This window comes from Dendropsophus ebraccatus, chromosome 10 (genome assembly GCF_027789765.1).
Source record: "Dendropsophus ebraccatus isolate aDenEbr1 chromosome 10, aDenEbr1.pat, whole genome shotgun sequence".
NCBI lineage: Eukaryota > Metazoa > Chordata > Amphibia > Anura > Hylidae > Dendropsophus > Dendropsophus ebraccatus.
Genome location: NC_091463.1, coordinates 76,800,446 through 76,825,978, shown reverse-complemented (window position 1 = coordinate 76,825,978; position 25,533 = coordinate 76,800,446). Strand labels below are relative to the sequence as shown.

The 25,533-nt window shown below is 43.2% G+C and overlaps 1 protein-coding gene across 1 annotated transcript; it reads right to left on the bottom strand.

Moving 5' to 3' along the window:
- Positions 1 to 4,186: 4,186 nt before the first annotated feature.
- LOC138766104 (cytochrome P450 2C16-like) lies at positions 4,187 to 19,244 on the bottom strand. The gene is made up of 9 exons (XM_069943450.1): positions 19,025 to 19,244; positions 17,862 to 18,027; positions 17,493 to 17,642; positions 13,033 to 13,193; positions 12,751 to 12,927; positions 5,832 to 5,973; positions 5,124 to 5,311; positions 4,849 to 4,990; positions 4,187 to 4,569 (listed from the first exon to the last, which is right to left on the bottom strand). The coding sequence occupies exons 1-9, from the start codon at positions 19,205 to 19,207 to the stop codon at positions 4,388 to 4,390; spliced, it is 1,491 nt and encodes a 496-aa protein (XP_069799551.1). The 5' UTR covers positions 19,208 to 19,244; the 3' UTR covers positions 4,187 to 4,387.
- Positions 19,245 to 25,533: the final 6,289 nt, after the last annotated feature.

Here is a 25,533-nt window from a genome sequence, read left to right as displayed (position 1 = left end):
TAACTCCTTACCCAACTGGATTAGATCTTAAGAACTGAACAAACAAATATGTTTGGTTGTGTTAGTTAAGGTCATTAAAGGGGTTGCCAAAGATTAGAAAAACATGGCTACTTTCTTCCAGAAACAGCACCACTCTTGTCTCCAGTTTTGGTGGGGTTTTGTAACTCAGTTCCATTGTAGTAAATGGAGCTTAATTGCAAAACTACACCTAAGCTGGAGACAAGAGTGGCGCTGTTTCTGGAAGAAGATCTGTGAGGAAGAAGATTTATATAGTTTAAATCTCTTGTTATACTTGGGCCTTAGGAGTCCAGGGGGCAGTCCTAACTAGTGACTGACAGCCACCTTTGTGTGTATGCTTATACAAGAAAGGCTGCCATTCAGTGGGACCGCCCACAAGACTCTTAAGTTATACTTTTTATATGAAATGATATATCAATCTGCACAGCTCTTTCTCTTCTATTACAATATGCCAGGATATTTGAGAGCATTAGCCTGGTTACAGTTTCTTAGCTTTGACATTATATGTCAGTATAAAAATAAGGTATCAATAAAAAAAGTCACTTTTTTTACTGTACAGAAAAGTACCTTCTTTATTTGTCTTCTGGTAGGTCTACTACTACTACTACTACAGAGAAAAAGCAGACATAGTTATATAATATATCAGACCTCTTCTTAGTCGTGGGAAAACCCATTTATTTTAATTTATCAGTATAATTAAAGTTGTTTTGTGACATGGAGATCAGTTTTCAGATTAGAACAATCTCAATTACATTATTAGAAACATTGACAGCGGTAACATTGAGAAATAGATTGTAATTGATTCCACCCTTCATTTTTGCTTATTGGCAAAATGGGATGAGAATGTTTGATGTTTGTTGAAAAGATAAAGATCTTGGATTTTTTTTTCACTAACCCCCAGTAGATTTTTTGTTTCTACTGTAATAACACCTTTATTCAAGGTTGTGTTTAGCTTAGCACCCATACTATAGTAGCAGTGCCTGCTTCTCTCATGGTTTTACAGGGCAGTGCAGCCACAAAAGATTTGATAAAGTTTGTCCTATTAGAGTTGTATCTAGATTTTTAATCCCTTGAAGAGGTTATTTTTACTTAATGGAACTAAAAAATAGTGGGTGTAATACACACCACTATTGCAACACAAGCCATCTGAAAACAGACACTCTCTGGTAATTTTCACCTCTTTATCACCTCTCTACCACTTTGTTTTCTGCACTTGCTGTAAGCAGCACCAATATGCATTGCAGTCTAGCCCTTAAAGGGGTATTCCACTCAAACATAACTTTTGATATGTTGCTGCCCATGGCGAGACTAACAATTCCTTCCATACTTTACTATTATTATTATTATTATTATTATCTATTTTGTCTCCCTCTTCCAGTTCTGAGCTGCTGCTTTCTGCTGAAGACACAAAAAACTGTGTATGAGCTTTTCTCTCTGTCTCCCCCTCTTCCCCTCCCTTCTGAGACAGCTGATGTAAACAAGCCCCTGGCTGGCTTTATCTGCAATATTGTATTGTATTATTCTTTGTAATGTGGAAAGGTTAAGGTCAAGTTGCTAATGAACTCACTGTGATTAACCCCTTCCAGTATCACAAAGAAACTACAATGTTGCAGATAAAGCCATGCAGGGACTTGTTTACATTAATGGGAGGGGGGAGGAGGGAAAGACAGAAAGAAAAGCTCACACACAGATATTTGTGTTTTCAGCAGAAAGCAGCAGCTCAGAACTGGGGAAAAGAAGTCTGAATAGATAATAACAAGTATAGAATGAATTTTTAGTCTCACCATGGGCAGCAACATATCAAAAGTTATGTTTGAGTGGAATACCGCTTTAATTATCACAACTCTCTTCCCCTGTTTCCCTCCACTGGCCTGATTAAAAAGTAGTCCTGCACAAACAGGTTCATAAATCTCACTAATACATAGTGTTACGGGATCTAATTTACATCTCATTGGCACAATGTCTTCTTTACAAAGGAACGTCTGCTATCGTTTTAAAAACAATGGCCATTGTTTTCGATTATTTTCAATTATTCCCATTGAAGTCTATGCAAAAAACGGCCGTTTGTTTACCCAATGTAAAATAATGGCAGCTGCGAAAATCGTCTGTCATATTAATGTTAATGATATTCATTTGTGTCCGTTATTTTGAGAACAGTGGCCGGTATTTTTAGTTGTTCACATATAGTTTTATTTTCTGGCTGTCATTTCTCCATTTTTAACTTAAATTCAGTTTTACTTCTTAATAGCCATACCCAAAAGGGTGTTAAAAGGGGTTAGTCTTCAATCTGAACCTGTTTAATGAGCCAATGGCCGTTGCTGCAACGCAGATGCCAAAGTAAACTTACCATTACCATTATTTTGAGTCTATTGAAAAACATTGTGTGAACATAGCCTCAACTTTCTTCCTCATTGTCCCTAACATAATTTGTTATTATTGGTGCTACTTATAGCTCCTATATGCGCTCTATAAGCATATATATGTAAAGAGAGGGAGCGAGAGAGATAGTACTACACTTCTCTCTATGAGAGAGATGTATTTCTATGAATTTCTCAGTAGACCTATTCCTCTCTCCCTATACAAAAGTTTCAGTGTGCCTGGGGGAAAGAACTAAAAGAAGAACTTGTCCACCATTGGAGGATGAAGAAAGTAGACCCAGACTTCAGCAGAACTAGAAACACCAGGGGGCGCTACATCATGTATAATATAACAATATAAGATATCTAATAACAGAAATAATTTGTACTCAATTACTGGGGATGAAAGGGTTAAACTGCCAGGATTGGACTTCTGCTAGCACTCACCACTGCATATTGAGCAAACTGAGTACTTGAGCCCTGGCCATCTGTCTGCACTGTCTCCATCACGTCCACTTACTGCTGTTTGTGTATGGTCTTGCAACCTATTAGTTGTGTATAACGTTGAGGCAATTATTGTATCTTATTTAGCTTATATAAATTATATATTTGGGGAGATTTATCAAACATGGTGTAAAGTGAAACTGGCTCAGTTGCCCCTAGCAACCAATCAGATTCCACCTTTCATTTTCCAAAGAATCTGTGAGGAATGAAAGGTGGAATCTGATTGGTTGCTAGGGGCAACTGAGCCAGTTTCACTTTACACCATGTTTGATAAACCTCCTCATATGTGTATATTTTAAAGCAGATCTAAAAGCTCAAACAATTTTGTGTTTAAAGGGGTAAACATTTTTTAACTATATGATATATTAATCATTAGTACACAAAGTAATTTAATTTTAATATTTATTTTAAATAAATTAATAATAATAATTTAATTTTAATTTTATTTTAAATAAAGAACCTACAGTATGTTCCATCAAGATAATTAATTATTATTATCATTTTCATATTTTATGCATTTTGATTTGAAATTATACTGTTCTCCCCCCTCCCCCTTACACTCGCTTCGTTTCATTGTTGGACAGTGTCACCTAGGTGGAGCTTTACAGCAGCTGTTACCCATCTGCCTGCTGAGGAGAGGACCCAACTGCAGTGAAGTCACGCCTAGGTGACAGTGTCCACCAATGAAATGAAGCAATTTTAGAGCAGTAAGAAGACAGAAAAGTTTTATACAGATAAATCAAATGTGCAGCATCTAACCTTGTGGATGGTGACGAGGGAGGTGACATTAACACTTTAAAGGAGGAGTTCAGTGAACATTTTTATTAAAGTATTGTATTGCCCCCCAAAAGTTATACAAATCACCCATATACACTTATTGCGGGAAATGCTTATAAAATGCTTTTCCCCCCGCACTTACTACTGCATCAAGGCTTCACTTCCTGGATAACATGGTGATTTCACTTCCTGGATAACATGGTGATGTCACTTCCTGGATAACATGGTGAGGTCATGACCCCACTCCCAGAGCTGTGCGGGCTGTGGCTGCTGGAGAAGATAATGGCAGAGGGATGCTCAGTGTCCCTCCAGTGCCCTGTGTCCCTCAGTGTCCCCCTGCCATCATCCTCTCCAGCAGCCACAGCCTGCACAGCTCTGGGAGTTGGGTCGTGACATCACCATGTTATCCAGGAAGTGACATCACCATGTTATCCAGGAAGTGAAGCCTTGATGCAGTAGTAAGTGCAGGGAAAAAAACACTTTATGTGCATTTTCCGTAATAAGTGTATATTGGGGATTTGTATAACATTTGGGGGGCAATACAATACTGTGAAAAAAAAATTAGCCGGACTTCTCCTTTAAGCATTTTTGAATGTCTTCTGCAGTTTTTTATCAGCCGAAAGGGACACCCTAGCAGCTGCTGCCAGATGGCTTCAAAATTCTAACCAAGAGACATTTAATTTTCCTAAATGCAAAAAGAAACAAATTTCATTTAAAAAGTTTAAAATGAATCAACGCTGGATGAAGCCCAACTGGTAATAACGAGGAAAATTCCCAAAACCGCTCATTAAAGGTGTCAAGTCTAATTCATGTACGCTTACAGGAGATTGGAGGCTAAAGTTCTGTAGGATGGTGGTGAAAAACAAAAAGAGTTCCATTCTTGCAAGGCCTTCTCCAAGACAGATCCGTTTTCCTGTGGGATAAAGGAATATTTGAACAAATCAACAATTATCTAGCTGTGCGCCCCAATATTACCATATTAAGATCACATCACTTAAGATACATAACGTGGCAAAAACCAGGGGATGGTGGTGATGGTGAGGAGGAAGGGGCAAATGAAGGAATGCAGTTCATCCGGTAGATAGCTGTAGTAGAGTGAATATTTCCCATGCTTTGCATTGGAGCCCATTGATTTCTTCAGACTAAAATATTTTTCTTCCATGGTGATAACCATCTAGTATCGAGCACTTACCTGAAGAGAATGGCATAAATCCATCATTTTTCCTAAACTTGCCATCTTCATCTAAGAAATGCCCTGGATTGAACTGATTCGGATACTTAAACTGCTTTGGATCTCGTAGAACAGCACTGAGCATTGGGTAGATGGTAGTACCCTGGGAATGATAATCCAATATAGTGACCATTACAACCCTTTCTTTATATTCATATAAGATCATAATACTGTTCTGGTCTATTTTAATGTTTCAGCAAAATTCTACCGTAGCACAAAGGGCAGCACAATTTTACCTTCGGAATAAAAAAATCTCTAAACTTCAAGTCACGGATTACTTTGTGAGGGAGACCCAATGGTATGAGGTCAATAAATCTTTGAATTTCATGGATTACAGCATCCATATAGGGCATTCGAGAACGATCTTCAATACATGGAGCCCTGTCCCGTCCAATGACTTTGTCAATCTCTTGATGGATGCGTTCTGTAGAGAATGAAGGAAATGGGGGTCTAAACATACAGGCACCTTGGTCATTCCATCATTTGAATCATTCATGCCAATATTCTAAACCTTAACATATTCTGATTGAAATCAAATTTCAATCAGAAGAGAAAATTATTGTAAATGTTCAAAAAATAATTTTTATAATTAGGTTCTATGACCATAGGGGAAATTCAAAGTGAGCAATTTGTGACTTTTTAATGTAGTTGTTGGTGCACTAGTAGTAAAAGTATACACTCTGTATATACTCTGGCCGGAATTCCAATCGGCTGCACAAAAAATTGTCAGTTTTGTGCGGCCACTACTTACTGAATATCGGCCACACAAGACCAACAGAGCAGACAATGTAAAGAGCGGGTCTGGCTGCATTCTACATTGTCTGATGTGGGTAATTGGGATGCACGCGCACCCAAATGCGCCGGCATTCCAAATCACAAGAAATAAAGTTCATCCGGTCGGTACTGCAGTAACGGCCTATAGGTATTTCAAGAATTTTACCAACCTTCAACATCTGGATGCTTTAGAAGAATCATCAATCCATAACGCAGTGTTGTGCTAACAGTTTCGGTCCCAGCAGCAAACAAATCAAATGTTGTATTGACAATGGCTTCCATGTGAAACTCAGTCTCAGGTAAGTCCTTTTCCTATGGACACAGGGTTCAATTGGGGATGCATAAGGTAACTCTTAACTATTTAAGAGAAGTGGTAATTTATTGTACTATATGGTAATTATTTTGGGGTCTGCAAATTATCTCTAAAAGATGTACTAATTTAAGGCTAGGGGGAAGGGTCTGAGCCTCTTATGTGCCTTAACCCCTTAACGACCGCGGGCGTACATTTACGCCCTCGCAGCCGGTGCCTTAACGCAAATGGACGTAAATGTACGCCCGCGGTTTCCCCGATCACTGCGTGTACACACGCAGCGATCGGGGAAGATGGCCTATTATAATGTATAGCAGGCCATCTTAGCTTCTCGGCACGGGGGGTGATTAACCCCTCCCGTGCCGACGATCGCCGCTATTGGCTAATCAATTCAGATCAGCCGATATCGGGGATCGGCACCTGATGGGGATCAGTGACCCGATGACTCGGAAAAAAATGGCGGTCGGTGCTGTCCGAGACAGTGCCGACCGCCATTACTACAAAAAGTAATGGTGGCCACGGTGCCACCGGCCCGTTCGCCGTGAACGTCCGGCCGATCACGGCGATCAAAGTCCCTCAAAATGTAAAATACCTGCTCTGGACCCCTCAGCTAGCTAGCTGAGGGGTCCAGAGCAGGTATTTGGGCCATACTCACCGGGATCCCGGGGTCCCGATCGCTACTTCCGGGTTCGCTGTGTCCTCGTGTTCTTCTCGGGTCTTCGGCTATTTCCGCCGGGTCCGCTTCGGCATCGTTCGGGTCCCTCGTCATCTAACATCGGTTTTTCCGGATTTTGTGCTCTACTGCCCTCTAGTGGCTGATACGTGTAACACACTTATCAGTAGCTATAGGGATGTTAGGCATGTATTAAATGTTTTTTTTTTTTTTTTCCCGCAATTTTTTTTTTTCTATTTTCCGCTCCCTACAGCCGCTGAGTGTTGATCAGCATCGCAAGTAAGTGCGCTGCTAATCAGCAACTCCTCCTTTTTGGCGTAGGGTGTTTTTTTTTCTATATCCTACTGCCATGGTCTGCTGATAAGTGCTGCACATAAGTGCGGCATTTATCAGCAACACCATTTTTGGCGTAGATTTTTTTTTTACTTACTGTTAAAATAAAACGTAAAAACACTACATTACACTACACTAAATAAAGTTTTACACTACACCACTACACATTCACTTACCCCATATACCAATCCCCATATAAAAAAGGCCCCCATGTGTTTAGGCGTCGGACGCATACGCTATTATTGCCTCCGACACCGAAACAGCCAGTGGGGATGAATGGGGGGATCCTTCTTTCCTCCATTCATCCTCATCGTCCTCATTATCCTGTGACGTGTCTGGGGGTAGCGTAGCGTACGCTGCCTCCCCAGACACCTCTTTTCCGCCAGTACCATCTCAGTACGAGATAACGGTGTGGCATGAAATTCTACAACCTCTATGAGAGTACCTCAGGGTACACTTACAGATTTATTAGGGTATGTGCACACTGTGGAATGGCGAAGGATAACCCTTCATGCATTCCGCAGCTGGCACCCGCTGGCGGAGTGATGCGGGCAGATGCGTGCGTCTCCGCCTGTGTCATAGACTCCATGTTATGCACAGGCAGATTCCATCGTCCATCCAAAGAATGAACACGTTGGATGGAGAGCGGAATCCACCCGTGCATAGACTGGAGTCTGACACGTGCGGAGACGTGCGCGCCTGCATCAGTCCGCCGGTGGGTGCAAGCTGCGGAATGCACAAAGCGTTATCGTTCGCCATTTCGCAGTGTGCACGTACCCTTAGAGTGTATGAAGGTAGGGACACCCGAATCCATCACCCACAATGCCGCCCTCCCCCCTATCCTCGGAGTTAGTGGGAAGATTGTTCGGGAACTTATCTTCCCACTGCTGGATAAAGGTTACCACCACCTGTACGGGGATAACTTTTATACCAACACCCTCTCTTCTGGTCCCTCTTCAGCACCCCCTCTTCTGGTACTGTAGCTTGTGGCACGATTCGAAAATATCAGAAGCAGTAATAGAGCCCTAATATTTAGCAGCCATGGAGCGAACCCAGCATTTCTGGATATAAAGGACCCCGGATCGCACCAGGGCAACATTTTCTAGGTGACGTCCCCCACACTGGAAAACAAGAGACCCCAGAAGAAGTGCAGAGTGTGGCATAACAGGGGGATCAGGAAGGACAACATTTTCCAGTGTGACACCTGTCCTGATCGCCTCTGCATACAGGATCGCTTCAAGGCGTACCACACGTCATCGGAGTTCTACATTATCTAAATTCTGTCCCTTATTCCTATGTCAGGGGTCACGTTGATCCAGGGATTATTCTGATTGCCATTATGGAGTCGGGAAGGAATTTGTTCCCAGTGATGAGGCTACTATCGTCTGCCTTACGAGGGTTTTTTGCCTTCCTCTGGATCAACACAGGTTGAATTTGATGGACACCTGTCTTTTTCAACCTTATAAACTAATAATTGGCCTAATATCCCCCAAATAAATTAAAATTGTCCCTTTTCCCTAGCTAAATAGATATGGCTGCCATTCCCATTAGAGGATGCCATGATGCAATTAGAAAGCCCCTGTGCGGCCAGGAGAGTAGAAACCCCCCACATGTGACCCCATTCTGGAAACTACATTCCGTAAGGAATCTAACAAGGGGATCAGCGGGGATATGGCCCCCTGGTGACGGCCACATTTGGGACGTGAAAATGAAAAAAAATGGTGTTTATTTTCACACCACATATTCTACATATGTGCCAGTCACCAGTGGGGTCAATATGATCACTGCACCCCTTGTTAGATTCCTTGAGGGGTGTAGTTTCCAGAATGGGGTAGAGCAATGTGTAGAGCAATTTCCCCTGAGTACGGAAATACCCCACATGTGGACATAAAGCGCCATGCGGGTGCAGGGTAAGCCTCCAAAGGGAAGGAGCGCCATTTGGTTTTTTGAGGCTGGATTTGGCTGGAATGGATTTCGAGGGGCCATGTTGCAATTAAAAGGCCCCTGTGTTGCCAAGACAGTTGAAACCCCCCACAAGTGACCCTATTATGGAAACTACACCCCTCAAGGAATGTAACAAGGGGTGTAGTGAGCATATGGACCCCACTGGTGATGGGCACAAATGTGGAACAATGTGGCGTGAAAATGAAATATTACATTTTTTACACTACTATGTTGGTTTAGCCTTAAATTAATCATTTTCACAAGGGGTTAAAAGAGAAAAAAACACACAAAATGTGTAGAACTATTTCTCCCAAGTCCGTAAATACCCCACATGTGGACATAAAGCCCCATGTGGGCGCAGGGCAAGCCTCCGAAGGGAAGGAGCGCCATTTGGATTTTGGAGGCTGGATTTGGCTAGCATGGATTATGTCGCATTTACAGAGCCCTCGTGCTGCCAAAACACTGTAAACCCCACACCCCATTCTAGAAACTACTACCCTCAAGGATTCTAACAAGGGGTGCAGTGAGGATATTGACCCCTTGATGACTGGCACATTTGTACCGTGAAAGTGAAAAAAATGAAAATTTTCACTTTCACGTCACATTTTTCCACATTTGTGCCCGTTACCAGTGGGGTCCATATCCTCACTGCACCCCTTGTTAGATTCCTTAAGGGGTGTAGTTTCCAGAATGGGGTCACTTGTGGGGGGGTTTCAGTGTTTTGGCAGCACGAAGGCTCTGTAAATGCGACATGGCCCTTGAAATCCATTCCAGTGAAATCCAGCTTCCAAAAGCCAATTGGCGCTCCTTCCCTTTGGAGGCTTACCCTGCACCCAAATTGAGCTTTTATGTCCTCATGTGGGGTATTTCTGTACTCGGGAGAAACTGCGCTACATGTTTTCTGTTTTTTTTTTATCTTTTATCCCTTTGTGGAAATGAAAAATTGAAGGCTAGAACAACGTTTTAGTGTAAAAAATACATTTTTCTTTTTTCACGCCATATTGTTCGGAAAATCTGTGAAGCACCTGTGGGGTCCAGATGCTCACCGCACCCCTTGTTATATTCCTTGAGGGGTGTAGTTTTCTAAATGGTGTCCCTTTAGGGGTGTTTTTTTAGGTTTTGGCACCCCAGAGCCTCTGCCAACCTGAAGTGGTACAGTCAGAAATGACCAAATATAACGGAGCCATTGAAATTCACTAGGCGCTCCTTTGTATCTGAGGCTTGTGGTTGCGTCAAATAGCGCAATAGGGTCACATATGGGGTATTTCTATAAACTGCAGAAACGGAGCGATCAATATTGGGGTGCATTTCTCTGGTAATATGTTTATAATTATGAAAAATATTGGATTACAATAAAATCTTTGCACAGAAAATTAAAATTTTTAAATTTCTTACACACTTAGCTTTTATTTCTGTGACTCCCCTAAAGGGTTAAAAAACTTTCTGGATGTGCTTTTGCAGAGTGTGGGGGGGGGGTGCAGTTTCTGAAATGGGGTGCTTTGTGGGGCTTTCTAACATACAGGCCCCTCAAATGCACTTTATGGCTATGTTCACACTACGTACGTCTCCGGATGTAGCGCGTTCCGTGAATAAGCGGCCGGAGACTTACGTAGTTTGCGTACAATGGAAAGTATACGATGTACGGCGGCACAGTTCACACTACGTAAGAACTTACGCGAGGATCGTACACGGCGCCGTAAAAAATTAACCAGACCATTGTTTGAGGACGAAAATGCCGTAACTTACGCCCGTAACGTAACATGCGGTCCGTACGTAGTGGTGATTTCTTCACTTTTCTAGCTTTTTGTGCCAATCCAAAAGGTTCTGTGTTGTGTTCGGGGCTAGGCGAAGATTTCCAAGTAAAAGACCGCTGTCAGATTGCTACGTAGGGCGCTCGGGAAGCGTAAGTAAACTTCGGGCGTAAGTTCGCGCTCCGTACGTAGCCGGCCGCAAGTAGCGTAAATCCCCGCGTATATGTCCGGCCACGAAAATATGTGGCCGGACATATACACAGTGTGAACATAGCCTAAACCTGAACAGGTCCCTAAAAATATCTGTTTTTGAAATTTTACAGAAAATTTGGAAATTTGCTGCTTATGTTTTACGCTTGTCTTAAAAAAATTAAAGATAGTTTAATAAATCCCGCCAACATAAAGTAGACATGTTGCTAATGCTATTTAATATATAATTTATGTGGTATAACCATTTTCGGTATAAGCAGAAAAGTTTCAAAGTTGGAAAAATGCATTTTTTCACAGTTTTTCACGTTATTTTGTTTTTTTTTCCATAAAGATTCGTTATAAGTATCGACTCCAATTTACCAGAAATGTAAAGTACCATATGTCACGAGAAAACAATTTTAGAATCAGCCGGATAGGTAAAAGCATCCCGAAGTTATTAATGTATAAAGTGACACTGGTCATATTCATAAAATTTGTCTCTGTCATTAAGGCCATTTCAGGCTCTGTCCTTAAGGGGTTAAAGGGGTTGTCCACCTAAGAGTGAAAAGATGAAATGCTAGCTCATCTTACTCACCAAGTCCCCCTAAGTATTTTTCAGCCATCTCCTGTCTTTTTAGCTGCTGCCATTCCTGTTACGAGTTGCAGGTTTTTCTAAAAGCCGATCTATAACCAAGATAGGAAACTACATTTCCCATCATGCATTTCCCTGATTGGTCAGTTTGGGTACTCGCCCCCTTAGCTTTCTTTCCTGCCCACTGCTGTCATTACTATTGCACGGATTTTGCATCACATCACCCCAGTATGTATTCCATACTAGTTGATGTAGCAGAGCTGACGTGCATGGTGTAGCTATGTGCTGCATAACGGGCATCTGTTTACAGGGGGTGAGGGTGTAGTGTAGGTTTAGATCTCTTCTTGCTGACTGTGAATGAAAACATCCTAGCTCCATCCAGACTCTAAGAACATCTATAACACTTACAATATACAGAGCTGCGAAACAAAGACAGGTACATATGCCTGCATTCACTGACATCAAGCAGAGACAGAACTATAACTTTTCCTATTAGACAAACCTAGGCTCAGGGACACATGTAAGTGTATGGAAGCAGCACAGGTGCATGGAGATGATGCAGATAATTTTTCCTGGGGGTCCAGCTACCAAGTCAATAGACAGCTAACCCAGCCCCCGGAGAGGAGATCACATATCTTGTAACTAAGGGAGAGGGGAAGAGGGAGCTGAGCATGTTCAGAGTGGACCAGAGTAAATTATTTTACATGTCTGGAGCCAATAAGTATGAGAAGAAAAAACAGGGAAAGGGTGCAAGATAGGTTATACATGTATATTAGACATAGGGTGGTATTGGGAAGGAGAATTGTTTAAAATAGTGTTTTTGTTACCTGGATAACCCCTTCAAGTGTTGGATGCAGACCTTTTCCCTACAAGTGTATGTTATCATGTAAACGAGGTATAACTAGATTTTCCTTAATCCAATGCAAAGATTCAGCAGCCCTCGCCTTGTATATGAATATGTTGGAAAAGGCAAATGGGTTTGGAGTACAGATGAGCGAACCTGGAGCATGCTCGAGTCGATCCGAACCCGAACTTTCGGCATTTGATTAGCGGTGGCTGCTGAACTTCGAAAAAGCCCTAAGGCTATGTGGAAATCATTGATATAGTCATTAGCTGTATCCATGTTTTCCAGACAACCTTAGAGCTTTATCCAAGTTCAGCAGCCCCAGCTAATCAAATACCGAACTTTCAGGTTCGGATCGACTCCAACCCGAACCCTTCGCTCATCTCTAGTTTGGAGGACTTGGAGTACATGCCTTCTAGTACTATCTTAGCTACATACATGAACCTAACTTACCTGTTGCATCTTTTTAAGGAAGCAGTCGATGAAATCCCGAGGATTATTGGGATCCAAAGTCTCCTTATGCATTTGTACCCGTTTTTTAATAAAATCCTGAATGCCATCAACAGAAGTGAACATTTTGTGGTGAGGCCCTGGGATCTTTCCCATTACTTTAGGATAGACATTGTACATCTGAAAGAAATTGATGAAGCAAAGTCACCGTGAAGTACACAGTCATGTAGATATTCAACCTTTGCTATTTCTGCACTGGTTGCAATTTTTTTTTTTTTTTATTACCTGTCCCCAGACCGAGCTAAATCCTTTAAAGAGTTCATTCAAGAATCCCAGAAGCCTCAGAAATTCTTTGTCGTCATACTCAAATCGATGTCCAAATACCACTGAACAGATTACATTTGAAACAGCTTTGGCAAAGTAAAATGTTGGATCAAGTGGTTGTCCTGTCATGAGATAAGAGGTTACTAGAGCAAGATTTTTTTTCTTCTAGTTTTTGAGGACTCACAACAAGGTGTTTGACAGCTAATATAGTTCGTAACATGGGAGGTGCATGCAACTTTTTAAATTCTGCGTATAATGTTATTTTGCCTTGTCTAGGCCTTCATCAATACAGTAGCGCTGTCACTAACTTTTCCACCCTTGTGAGTTAATGAGATGACTCTGCTCATTCTGTCGCAGTCTACACAACAAAGCTGACAAATTAGCTAATAAAAATAGGAAGCATCAGTCTATTGGGTCTGCTTAAGTGGCCAATGTAAAAACTGTAATGTTTTATGTGAAAAGCATCATGAATAATAAAATACTACTGCTAAAAGAAACACTTTTATGGTGCGTTCACACCTACAGGATCTGCAGCTGATTTTCTGCAGCAGATTTCATTTAAATAACTGAACACAGCATCAAATCTGCTGCAGATCTGCTGCAGATCCTGTAGGTGTGAACGCACCCTTAGGCTCGATTCACACGTTGTAACAGTGCGGCTGTATTTGCGGCTGTAATTGTGCGGCGGTATTTTTGATGGTTCGTGTGTATGCTGGGAAGTATAGGATATGCGGCTGCACAGTGCACACTATGTATGAATCTACGGCCCTATCGTAAACGGACCCGTAAAAAATGAACAAGACCATTGTTTGCGGCTGAATATGCGGCCGTGGATTGACAGGCGGTCCGTACGGAGTACTTCAAAAATAGCCGGCAATGATGCCGAATGCCGATGCCTCTAATAGTTAATATATTAAATTAATCAAACACATTTTCTTTGTAATCAAGACACTTTCGTTGATCAATAATTTATTTCTAACGAATCCATCATTTTGCAATTAAATATACTGTTAAAATAAATAGATATATAAATAAATGTATATTTATATATATATTTATTTTTTGACAGTATATTGAATTGCACAATGATGGATTCGTTAGAATTAAATTATTGACCAACGAAACTGAATTTATTTAAACGAAAATTTGTTTTTTTAATTAAATATTAATTAGTACAGGAAACTCCATAAGCCGGTAATTCATATGCCGGCAATAGAGCATTCTGTACTAATCATCACTTTACTTTAATGAAAACATCAAATGTTTCTTCTAATTATGTTATCACAATAGCATTATTAGAAGAAACATTTAGAATTATATGTGCGCTCAGCTGATTGGCTGATCGGCTGAGCGCACATATAATTAGCTGGTCCGCAGCACAGTGACTTCATTGTGCTGCGGACCAGCGAAGAGGACACATCGGGGTGAGTATAGAGCTCTCCCCACCCCCTCCCCGGCACTGCACCCCTCCCAGCAAGGAAGGGGGGGTCACTTAACCCCTTCCTTGCTGGGATGGGTGCAGTCTGACATCAGTCTGGCCCCCAAGGGGTTAAGGGAGGATGTATTGCATCCCCCTTAACCCCTTGGGGGTCAGACTGTAAGCAGCGATCTGTAAAGATGCTGCATACTGTAAGGAGCACAACACCGCTCACAATGATGGGTGTTGTGCTCCTGTTTGTGTGTTTTTTGTGTGTTTCTCCCTTTTTGTTTTTCAGATATCGGTATCCTGTGGATTACGTCGGATTACGTGGACTACGTCGATGACCAGCGTTTTTTTAATTTTTTTTTAATAAAATGGTCAATGAGGGGTGTGGGGGTGTTTTTATTTGAATAAAAAAATTTGTAAACTTGTGTCTTGTCTTTATTTCTTTACTTTATAGACTTAGTAGTGGAAGCCGTCTAATAGACGGAATCCATTACTAAGTCGGGGCCTAGTGTTAGCCGGTATAAAATGGCTAACACTAACCCCCTATTATTACCCCAGTACCCAATGCCACCAGGGGTACTGGGAAGAGCCGGGTGCCAGTGGTCCCGGAGCGTCAAAATTGGCGCTCCTGGACCGGGCGGCAGCAGGCTGGTAAGATTTAGGCTGGGGAGGGCCTAAGCCAATGGCTCTTCCCACCCTGGTGTTACCAGGCTGCTGTCGTTTGGTTTTTAACCCGGCTGGTTCTAAAAATAGGGGGGACCCTATGCGTTTTTTTTTTTAAATAAATAAATAATTAAAAAAAAACGCATAGGGTCCCCCCTATTCTTAGAACCAGCCGGGTTAAAAACCAAACGACAGCAGCCTGGTAACACCAGGGTGGGAAGAGCCATTGGTTTAGGCCCTCCCCAGCCTAAATCTTACCAGCCTGCTGCCGCCCGGTCCAGGAGCGCCAATTTTGACGCTCCGGGACCACTGGCACCCGGCTCTTCCCAGTACCCCTGGTGGCATTGGGTACTGGGGTAATAATAGGGGGTTAGTGTTAGCCATTTTATACCGGCTAACACTAGGCCCCGACTTAGTAATGGATTCCGTCTATTAGACGGCTTCCACTACTAAGTCTATAAAGTAAAGAAATAAAGACAAGACACAAGTTTACAAATTTTTTTATTCAAATAAAAACACCCCCACACCCCTCATTGACCATTTTATTAAAAAAAACATTAAAAAAACGCTGGTCATCGACGTAGTCCACGGAATCCGACGTAATCCCCAGGATACCGATATCTGAAAAACAAAAAGGGAGAAACACACAAAAAACACACAAACAGGAGCACAACACCCATCATTGTGAGCGGTGTTGTGCACCTTACAGTATGCAGCATCTTTACAGATCGCTGCTTACAGTCTGGCCCCCAAGGGGTTAAGGGAGGATGTATTGCATCCCCCTTAACCCCTTGGGGGCCAGACTGATGTCAGACTGCACCCATACCAGCAAGGAAGGGGTTAAGTGACCCCCCTTCCTTGCTGGGAGGGGTGCAGTGCTGGGGAGGGGGTGGGGAGAGCTCTATACTCACCCCGATGTGTCCTCTTCGCTGGTCCGCAGCACAATGAAGTCACTGTGCTGCGGACCAGCTAATTATATGTGCGCTCAGCCGATCAGCCAATCAGCTAAGCGCACATATAATTCTAAATGTTTCTTCTAATAATGCTATTGTGATAACATAATTAGAAGAAACATTTGATGTTTTCATTAAAGTAAAGTGATGATTAGTACAGAATGCTCTATTGCCGGCATATGAATTACCGGCTTATGGAGTTTCCTGTACTAATTAATATTTAATTAAGAAAACAAATTTTCGTTTAAATAAATTCAGTTTCGTTGGTCAATAATTTAATTCTAACGAATCCATCATTGTGCAATTAAATATACTGTCAAAAAATAAATATATATATAAATATACATTTATTTATATATATATTTATTTTAACAGTATATTTAATTGCAAAATGATGGAATCGTTTACATTTAATTATTGAACAATAAAAGGGACTTTATTAGACAGAAAGTGTGTTTTATTAATTCAATATATTAACCATGAGAGACATCGGCTATAGTGCAGAGGATCGCAAACCCCGGTAATAGCGATTCATGTAAACTGTGTTCCCTGCTTTCCCAGATGCATCCAGAGGTGTTTCCATCACTTTCTTAACATTTTATTTGTTATTTTTAGTTGAACCAGATTTCCAAGTAAATGACCGTATGTTTTGAGCCGCATGTCTATTTTTTCCCACGGCCGGAGTTTCACCCGCACATTTACAGCCGCATAAAAAATACAGCCGCACAGTTACAGCGTGTGAATCCAGCCTTAGGGTACGTTCACACTTACCGGATCTGCAGCGTATTTACTGCTGCGGATCCGCAGCAGATCCGCAGCAAATCCGCAGCAGATTTCATTTAAATAACTGAACACAGCATCAAATCTGCACCATCAAATCTGCTGCGGATCTGCTGCGGATCCTGTAGGTGTGAACGCACCCTACAGGTATGTTCACACTGAGCAAATGGGGCGGAATTCCTCGGCAGAGAGTCAGACGACGTCTCTATGGGAGGGCTCGTGCCTCCGCTATCCGCTCAAAGAATTGAAATGGGAATTCTTTGAGCGGAGAGCGGAGGCGCGCAAGACCTCCCATAAAGATGCCGTCTGACACTGAAGCAGGGGGAATTCCGCCCCATTTGCTCAGTGTGAACATACCCTTAGCATTTTTTTTCAGCTGCCCAAATATTAGGGTATATGCACACTCAGCATCTCGAGGAATTGTAGCTGAAAGTTTTCTGCTTGAAATTCCTCGCCTATTCTGCTCTGGCAGAATAGGAGCTGAATTTGAGAGGAATCCGACCGGAAATCGAGAAAGCAGAATTGAAGCCCATTGCCTTCTATAGGCTTTGAGCATATATTCTCTAATGCTTTAGATCTTTACTTACAATACCTCTCACCTTTGGTTTTTCGGAATTCTTCCACAAGGAACTGGGCCTCTTCTTGAATTCTCTGTTCAATGCTTTTTTTACCCATCCCAAAGTTCCTCAATGTCATCAGAGAGAAGCGGCGTAGCTGTTTCCAGCGCTCGCCATTGCTGCCTACCACCCCTGAAAAAAATATTTCGAGTGACTGGGAAGAGCGTGCTTGACAATTATGGAAACTGTACAAAAGTTATTAAAAAAGAAACCAAGTATAACAATTTGTAGCATATCCAGCTCTGGGATTTTGTTGGGACTAATTTGTTGTAAGGTTGTGAAGTTGTAGTTCATTAGGTAATTGCTAGTTATACAATATTAATATAAGCAATATCCAGTCTTGGCTCTTACCTTGCCCTCCAGAACTTATCTTGTCCAAAAGTGGCATATGCCCCCTGGCACCAAAGTCCTCTGCATTGTCAATGAGGGCTTCCTTCACTGCATCACAACTGCACAATACCACTGCAGGATCTGTGCCCATATGGATAGTATATACAGGTCCATACTTTTCACTCAACTATTAGGGAGGAAAGCCAAACAGATCAACACAATTAGGTTGTTATATTCTACCATACACTAATCGTTCAACCTCCAAACCCCAAAAATTAGCCACCCCCATGTTAAAAGGGTTATCCAGTGAAAATAATTTTCTTTCAAATCAACTGTTTTCAGAAATGTGTAATTTACTTCTATTAAAAAAATCTTGCATTCTAGTACTTATCAGCTGCTGTATGTCCTGCAGGAAATGTTTTCTTTTCAGTCTGACACAGTGCTCTCTGCTGCCACCTGTGTCCGAGACAGGAACTTCCCAGAGCAGAAGTTTTCTATGGAGATTTACTACTGTTCTGAACAGTTCCTGTATGGGACAGAGATGGTGGTAGAGAGCACGGTGTCAGACTGAAAATAAAACAGCATTTCATGTAAGACATACAGCAGCTGATAAGTACTGAAAGACTTCAGATTTCTAAATAGAAGTAAATTACAAATCTATATAACTTTCTGAAGCCATTTAATTTGAAAGAAAAAGTTTTTTTTGCTGGACAACCCCTTTAAGTATAAATTACATATCTGCATTGACCTAATTTCAACATAATATCATACAATAGCAATGCATTCAATTTGCATTTTAAACTTTCTAGTGCTAGAATGCAATGCTTTTTATTGGCTAAGCTCCATTGCATTGATGTTGAGGTCTAGAAGATAGGTTAAGTGCTACGTCTTTCATAATCATTTATTGGGACTTAAGTACAACCAAGAAACAATTAAACATAGTAAATATAAGCCCAGGTGTACTACTACAAATGTAATAGTACTCAGATGGAATTTGCATGTCTTACATGACTTGCACCACCGCCACCAAAGAAATAGTAAACTATAAAAACCCTGCATCGCACAATAGGTATCTTTACTTATCATAAACTTTACTGCATTGCATCGTCTGCAAGCCCACCCCCTTGTCTCTCTTTTCTATACATCCTTCATGCATACTGTAATTTGGAATTATATAAACTCACCTTATTGAGTGACTTGAATACTTCTTTGCCATTGAGTTGATGAATGTTTCCCAAGATAGGCCATGGTGTTGGCCCCGGTGGCAATTTACCTTTGCTCTTCCCTTTTCTGAGTTGTGTTACGCTTAATAGAATTAAGACTACACATGCAAACAGCAACAAGGTAGTCACTCCAATTAACTCCATTGTAACAATGTTCCCCTAAATGAAATGTAGGGGTAGGAGTATCCCAACTATTTATACATGGCATGGCTCAAGAAGAGGAATGTATTCACCACACTTAATACCAGATTGCTCAATAGCGACAGATCACCCAGTTCTTTGTGAAGGTTATAAACAAACTGGCGTGACTGAAAAACTTGTGGCAGGGGCATGACTCATTGTACTATGAGCACAAAAGATTAAGAAAAACACAACTAACCTGTTCACTTAGAGAAGTATGTAGGAACCGGCGAGCAGAGATGAACATTATATGTATTTCACACCAAATTATATTCTTATTAGTACTTGTATTGAAATTCAAATGTAAATGGTTGAAAATTAAAATCCCAGTTTTCCAGACGGTCCTCCAGCTGTATCCACCCTCTTCACGGAGGCCGCAGACAGCAGGAATCAGATGCCGAGAGTTCAGGTTCATCCGAACCCGAACCTTGGCAGGTTCGCTCATCTCTACTTAAAAGCTTTATCTTTATTGAATCCAAAAACACATAACAGGAGGTAGAGGAACACACACTCCCTGCCAACTGTTTCACGCTATCAAATGCTTCCTCAAGGCCTTGAGAAAGTGCTTGATAGCATGAAACAGTTGGCAGGCACAGTATGAAGAGGCCCCGTCTCCTGCCGCCATCCCTGTTGTCCCCTACCCCCAGATGTAGAGCTGCACACAATCAGCCGTTATCCCATTGCCTGCTTCCATACTGTGTGCTGTCCCTGCTATGCTATACGGGTGTGCTGTGGTGAGCTCTCCTGGTGGTCAGAAGCTGCCATACCGTACGCTCTGTCCCTGTAGTGCATGTGCCATGTGAATTATTTTTCATGGAAAAATAAGACATCCCTTGAAAATAAGTCCTAGGGCATCTTTCGGAGCAAAAATTTATATGAAATTGTCTTATTTTTTGGGGAAACATGGTATGATATCCTCACATAGCACAGCAAAGTCAAATGACAGGTCCATTGTATCTTAAAGTGCCATGCTGTAACCACTGTATAAGTAGTGGTGAGCGAACATTTTTGTAAATGTTCGCATGTTAGTACGAACAAAAATTTGTTCGATGATCGGCATGGTTATAATGAACATTTTAGAGCATTTTATAACATGCGAATGTAAGCAACTACATATATTTCTTCCCACCAAATTGAAAGAGCCAATGAATGTGTGGGGAAGGAAGGGCACATCAGGTAATATAGTAGCCATGTTCACTACTAGCATTACTGTGATGGGCTTTTCGATTAGCGTCATTACGTAAGTTGGGTACATGCTATAAAAACGCTACGCTCGGGAGAATTTTCTCACAGTCTCTCTTGATTCTTGTGCCGTTCAGTCAATAGAGTAAAATGAGCAGGTACAAAATATTCGCAGTGGTAGTTAGTCAGTGCAGGGAGGGAGAGCTGACCGAGTAGGACTTAGAACGTCGTAAAATTGTCAGTTTAGGAAGGGTGACAGAATCCAGCATTTAAGCACTATAAGGATTCATTTCTTAACCCGGTAGGGACCAGGCATTCTCTGTGAAAAAAAAAACTTAACCCAACAGCCCAACAGCTTTGCTATTACATATTCTAGACTTTGCACTTGATAATCTGTACGTATGTGCATAATGTTCAGCGAACACAAACTGATCATGATCATTTTTTTTAAGTTCATGTTTGGGATGCGAACCAAACATCAGGATTAAAGATGAGCGAATGTGCTCGTCCGAGCTTGGTACTCGATCGCGTATTAGGGTACTCGATGGTACTCGTTACTTGGACGAGCATCTCGCGATACTCGAGGAAATCTCATCATCTGTTTCCTGTAAGTTTGCACGCTTTTTCGCAGCCAATAAACATGCAGGAGACTCTTTGGTACATCCTGCGATGACGTGGGACTTAAACATGTAGATAGCAGCGATTGGTTGGCCAGATCAGATGACCCTGCCATATAAAAACTCGGCGCTGGCAGTGCTCGCTTCAGACGCATGCTGTGAGAGATCAGGGACAGAGCTGCTGCTGGTCAGGGAGAGTGTCAGTGTAGGATTTAGCGTTCCAGTAGGCAGGGTATATACCAGCAATATAAACAAACAGACCTTTTCAGGGCTTAAAAGCTTCTATTAATACTATTACTACAGACTGCTGGCTGGGAGTTGCAGTGCTGCTACCGCGATTTAACCAGCACACTGTGGTGACCGGCTGCTGGCAGAAAGGGGACATTAGGTGTTGCATACACACCCCTAAGAAGTGTTCAGTGTACTCCTTCGATTTTGAGGCTGGTGGTCCTGGTGTACTGCACTGTATTGCTGGGATTTGTAGTGCATCCTGCATAGAACTTCACTGCTCATTGTATTGGGGTGACAAAGCGTGTGTACAGTTGTTGCCCATACCAGATAGCACCACCTATCTAGTGTGTATTGCACTGTATAGCTGGGAGTTGTAGTGCATAGAACTTACTTCACTGCTCATTGTATTGGGGGTGACAAAGTGTATACAGTTGTTGCCCATACCAGATAGCACCGTCAAGCCCCCCCTAAACTAGTATGTACTGCACTGTATAGCTGGGATATGTAGTGCATCCTGCATAGAACTTTCTTCACTGCTCATTGTATTGGGGTGACAAAATGTGTACAGTTGTTGCCCATACCAGATAGCATCGTCAAGCCCCCCCTAAACTAGTATGTACTGCACTGTATAGCTGGCATATGTAGTGCACCCTGCATAGAACTTACTTTACTGCGCATTGTATTGGGGTGACAAAGTGTGTACAGTTGTTGCCCATACCAGATAGCACCGTCAAGCCCCACCCTAAACTGGGCCTCAACTGGCACCCATGTAGCCCACTGGTGTGCCTGCCCTTGCCTCATTGTTGCTGGGCCTTAACTGGCACTCCTGTAGCCTACTGGTGTGCCTGCCCTTGCCTCGTTGTTGCTGGGCCTTAACTGGCACCCATGTAGCCTACTGGTGTGCCTGCCCTTGCCTCGTTGTTGCTGGGCCTTAACTGGCACCCATGTAGACTACTGGTGTGCCTGCCCTTGCCGGTAATGGCTACTTTATGTTTTTTTATTTTCTAACCTTCAATTTAAATTTTAAAATCAAATTGACTTCAATTCAAGTGCAATTTTCACTGTTCAAAGGAACAGACAGTGATAATGGTGGATCCTAATTTAGCATCCTTGTGTTATCCATTTCAAACCATATGACCTGTGGATGTGAACTTGCGGGGGTTCTCTGCTGTCCTTTCATTTTTTAGCTTGGGGCCTCTTAAGAAGACTGTATTGTTATTCTTCGTCCCTACCTCCAAAGAGATGCCTATCACACACAACTGCATGAGGGTGTGAGGCTAAATCTAGCCACAATACGGCTACTTTAGTTTTAGGCGCAGCAGCACTTCCGTGGGTAAGCGCCAACAGGCGGTGCTCAAACTGCTGAACCTTCTACCTTCCTTAAATGTTTTAGCCGTTTTGAAGGCAGGATTGACCAGGCCTTTTACCAGTAGCTTCTTTCCTTCCTTGGATGTTGTAGTAGCCTTTTTGAAGGCAGGATTGACCAGGTCTTTTTAATACACAGGCTACCGCACTTGCCATCTCTTAGAGACTCTTTAAAGGATTGAAAGTGTATTTGATTAAATTCCGTGGCCTCTTAAGCAGACTGTATTGTTCTTTGTGTCCTCACTGCCATGCTCTGACGTCACACTACGCCTGCGGAGGAGCGGGACTGGTTGCCGGGGGCCCGCTTATCGCGCCTCGCCAACCAGCCAGCTGTTTTATTTTCGTTTTTTTGGTCTAGCTGTGATCAGGGCCTCACAACCCCCGGTCGAGAGGCATCAGGTGCACCCTTGATGGTCACTGACAGCTGGCCTAGCCAGTTAGCTGTCAGCACCCGGGTTCGTGTGTAATTAGCAGTGAGCTTGGTTGCGTGTGACAAGGGGCGGAACCTGGTGGTGGCTCTGCAACTCAGCAGCCTCACACATGTACCATGTCTGGCCCACGTCTTCAACCTTATGTTGCTGCGGTTCCTTAAAGCTTACCCCAATGTGGCTGACTTGCTCAACAAGGTGCTCCGCATGTGTGCGCATTTCCGCAAGTCAACTGGCATCCATGTTGACTATTGGTGTGCCTGCCCTTGCATCCTTGTTGCTGGGCCTTAACTGGCATCCATTTTGACTACTGCTGGGCCTTAACTGGCATCCATGTGGACTACTACTGGGCCTTAACTGGCATCCATGTTGACTACTGGTGTGCCTGCCCTTGCAACCTTGTTTCTGGTCCTTAACTGGCATCCATGTAGACTACTGCTGGGCCTTAACTGGCATCCATGTGGACTACTGCTGGGCCTGCCCTTGCATCCTTGTTGCTGGTCCTTAACTGGTATCCATGTGGACTATTGCTGGGCCTTAACTGGCATCCATGTTGACTACTGCTGGGCCTGCCCTTGCATCCTTGTTGCTGGTCCTTAACTGGCATCCATGTGGACTACTGCTGGGCCTTAACTGTCATCCATGTTGACTACTGGTGTGCCTGCCCTTGCATCATTGTTGCTGGTCCTTAACTGGCATCCATGTAGACTACTGCTGGTCCTTAACTGGCATCCATGTTGACTACTGGTTTTGGACAACACAGATTACTGGGTGTTCACTCTCCTGGACCCTTGGTAGAAACCGAACTTTTGCACTGTCATTCCTGCCAAGGAACGCAGTATGAGAGTGAATCAATATCAACAGGCCCTGGTGCAGAAGCTAAAAATGTACTTCCCATCTGACACCACTAGCGCCAGAGGACGAAGTGCTGTGGGCCAAAAAACGGGGGAGAGGAGCGGTTGAGCAGGCAGCTTGTCAAGGGGCAGGGGAACACTGTCCAAGGCCTTTGACAGTTTCATGGCACCCCAGCAAGACTATGTCAACCGTCCCCAGTCTAGACAGAGTAGGGGGGAAGCCTTCAGGAAGATCGTGAGGGAATACCTTGCTGACCATACCACCGTCCTTCCCGATCACCCTGCTACCTACAACAACTGGGTTTAAAAGCTGGATACGTGGCCCCAACTGGCCTTGAAGGTGCTGGCCTGCCCTGCCGCTAGCGTGTTGTCAGAGCGGGTCTTCAGTGCAGCTCGTGCCATCATCACTGATAAGCGCACCCGCATGTCCACTGACAGCGCTGACAGGCTGACGTTTATAAAAATGAACAAAGCCTGGATTTCACCTGAATCCAACTGTCCACCCGGGGAAAGCAGCTGAACATGAAGATTCTTGGTATCTCCTCTCCTCCTCCTCCTCTTCCTACAATTGTCAGCCAACTGACAAGTCTTCTTCCGCCATGCAGGGTCTGGCCTAATTATTGGGAGGCTCAATTGCTTCCTCACTCCTAATGGTTCTCTGTGTCCTCACTGCCATGCTCTGACGTCACACTACGTCTGGGGAGGAGCGGGACTAGTTGACAGGGGCCCGCCGATCGCCAACCAGCCTGCTGTTTTATTTTTATTTTTTTGTGTAGCCGTGGCCGGGGCCTCACCACCCCCGGTCGAGAGGAGTCAAGTGTACCCTCGATGGTGAGTGCTGACTGACAACTGGCCTAGCCAGTTAGCTGTCAGCACCCGGGTTCATGACCACTACATATCCCAGCCCCTGGACTCACTCCAATTTTTGGGTGGACTCACTTGTAATGGCTCTCTTTGTCTGGCATGCTTTGTCTGACCTAGTTTTGGGGAGCCTCACTAGCTTCCTCACTCACTTGAAATGGCTCTCTGTGTGTTTAAGGCCCTGCAGTGTCTGGCCTAGTTTTAGGGAGCCTCACTAGGTGTGCCTGCCCTTGCCTCCTTAACTGGCATCCATGTTGACTACTGCTGGGCCTTTGCTGGCATCCATGTTGACTACTGCTGGGCCTGCCCTTGCCTCCTTTTTGCTGGGCCTTAACTGGCATCCATGTTGACTATTGCTGGGCCTTAACTGGCATCCATGTTGACTGCTGCTGGGCCTTAACTGGCATCCATGTTGACTACTGCTCTGCCTGCCCTTGTTTTTTTGTTTTGTTTTTTTTTTAATTATTTGCACACAGATTCCGCAGCGATTCACCTATCTGTATGTTTTTGGGTTTTGGAGGAAACCGGAGTACCCGGAGGAAACCCACGCAAACACAGAGAACATACAAATTTTTTGCAGATGTTGTCCTTGGTCATCTTTGAACCCAGGACTCCAGCGCTGCAAGGCCACAGTGCTAACCACTGAGCCACCGTGCTGCCCTTGCCTCCATGTTGGCTACTGCTGGGCCTTTACTGGCATCCATGTTGACTACTGCTGACTACTGTGGTGCCTACCCTTGCCTCCATGTTGG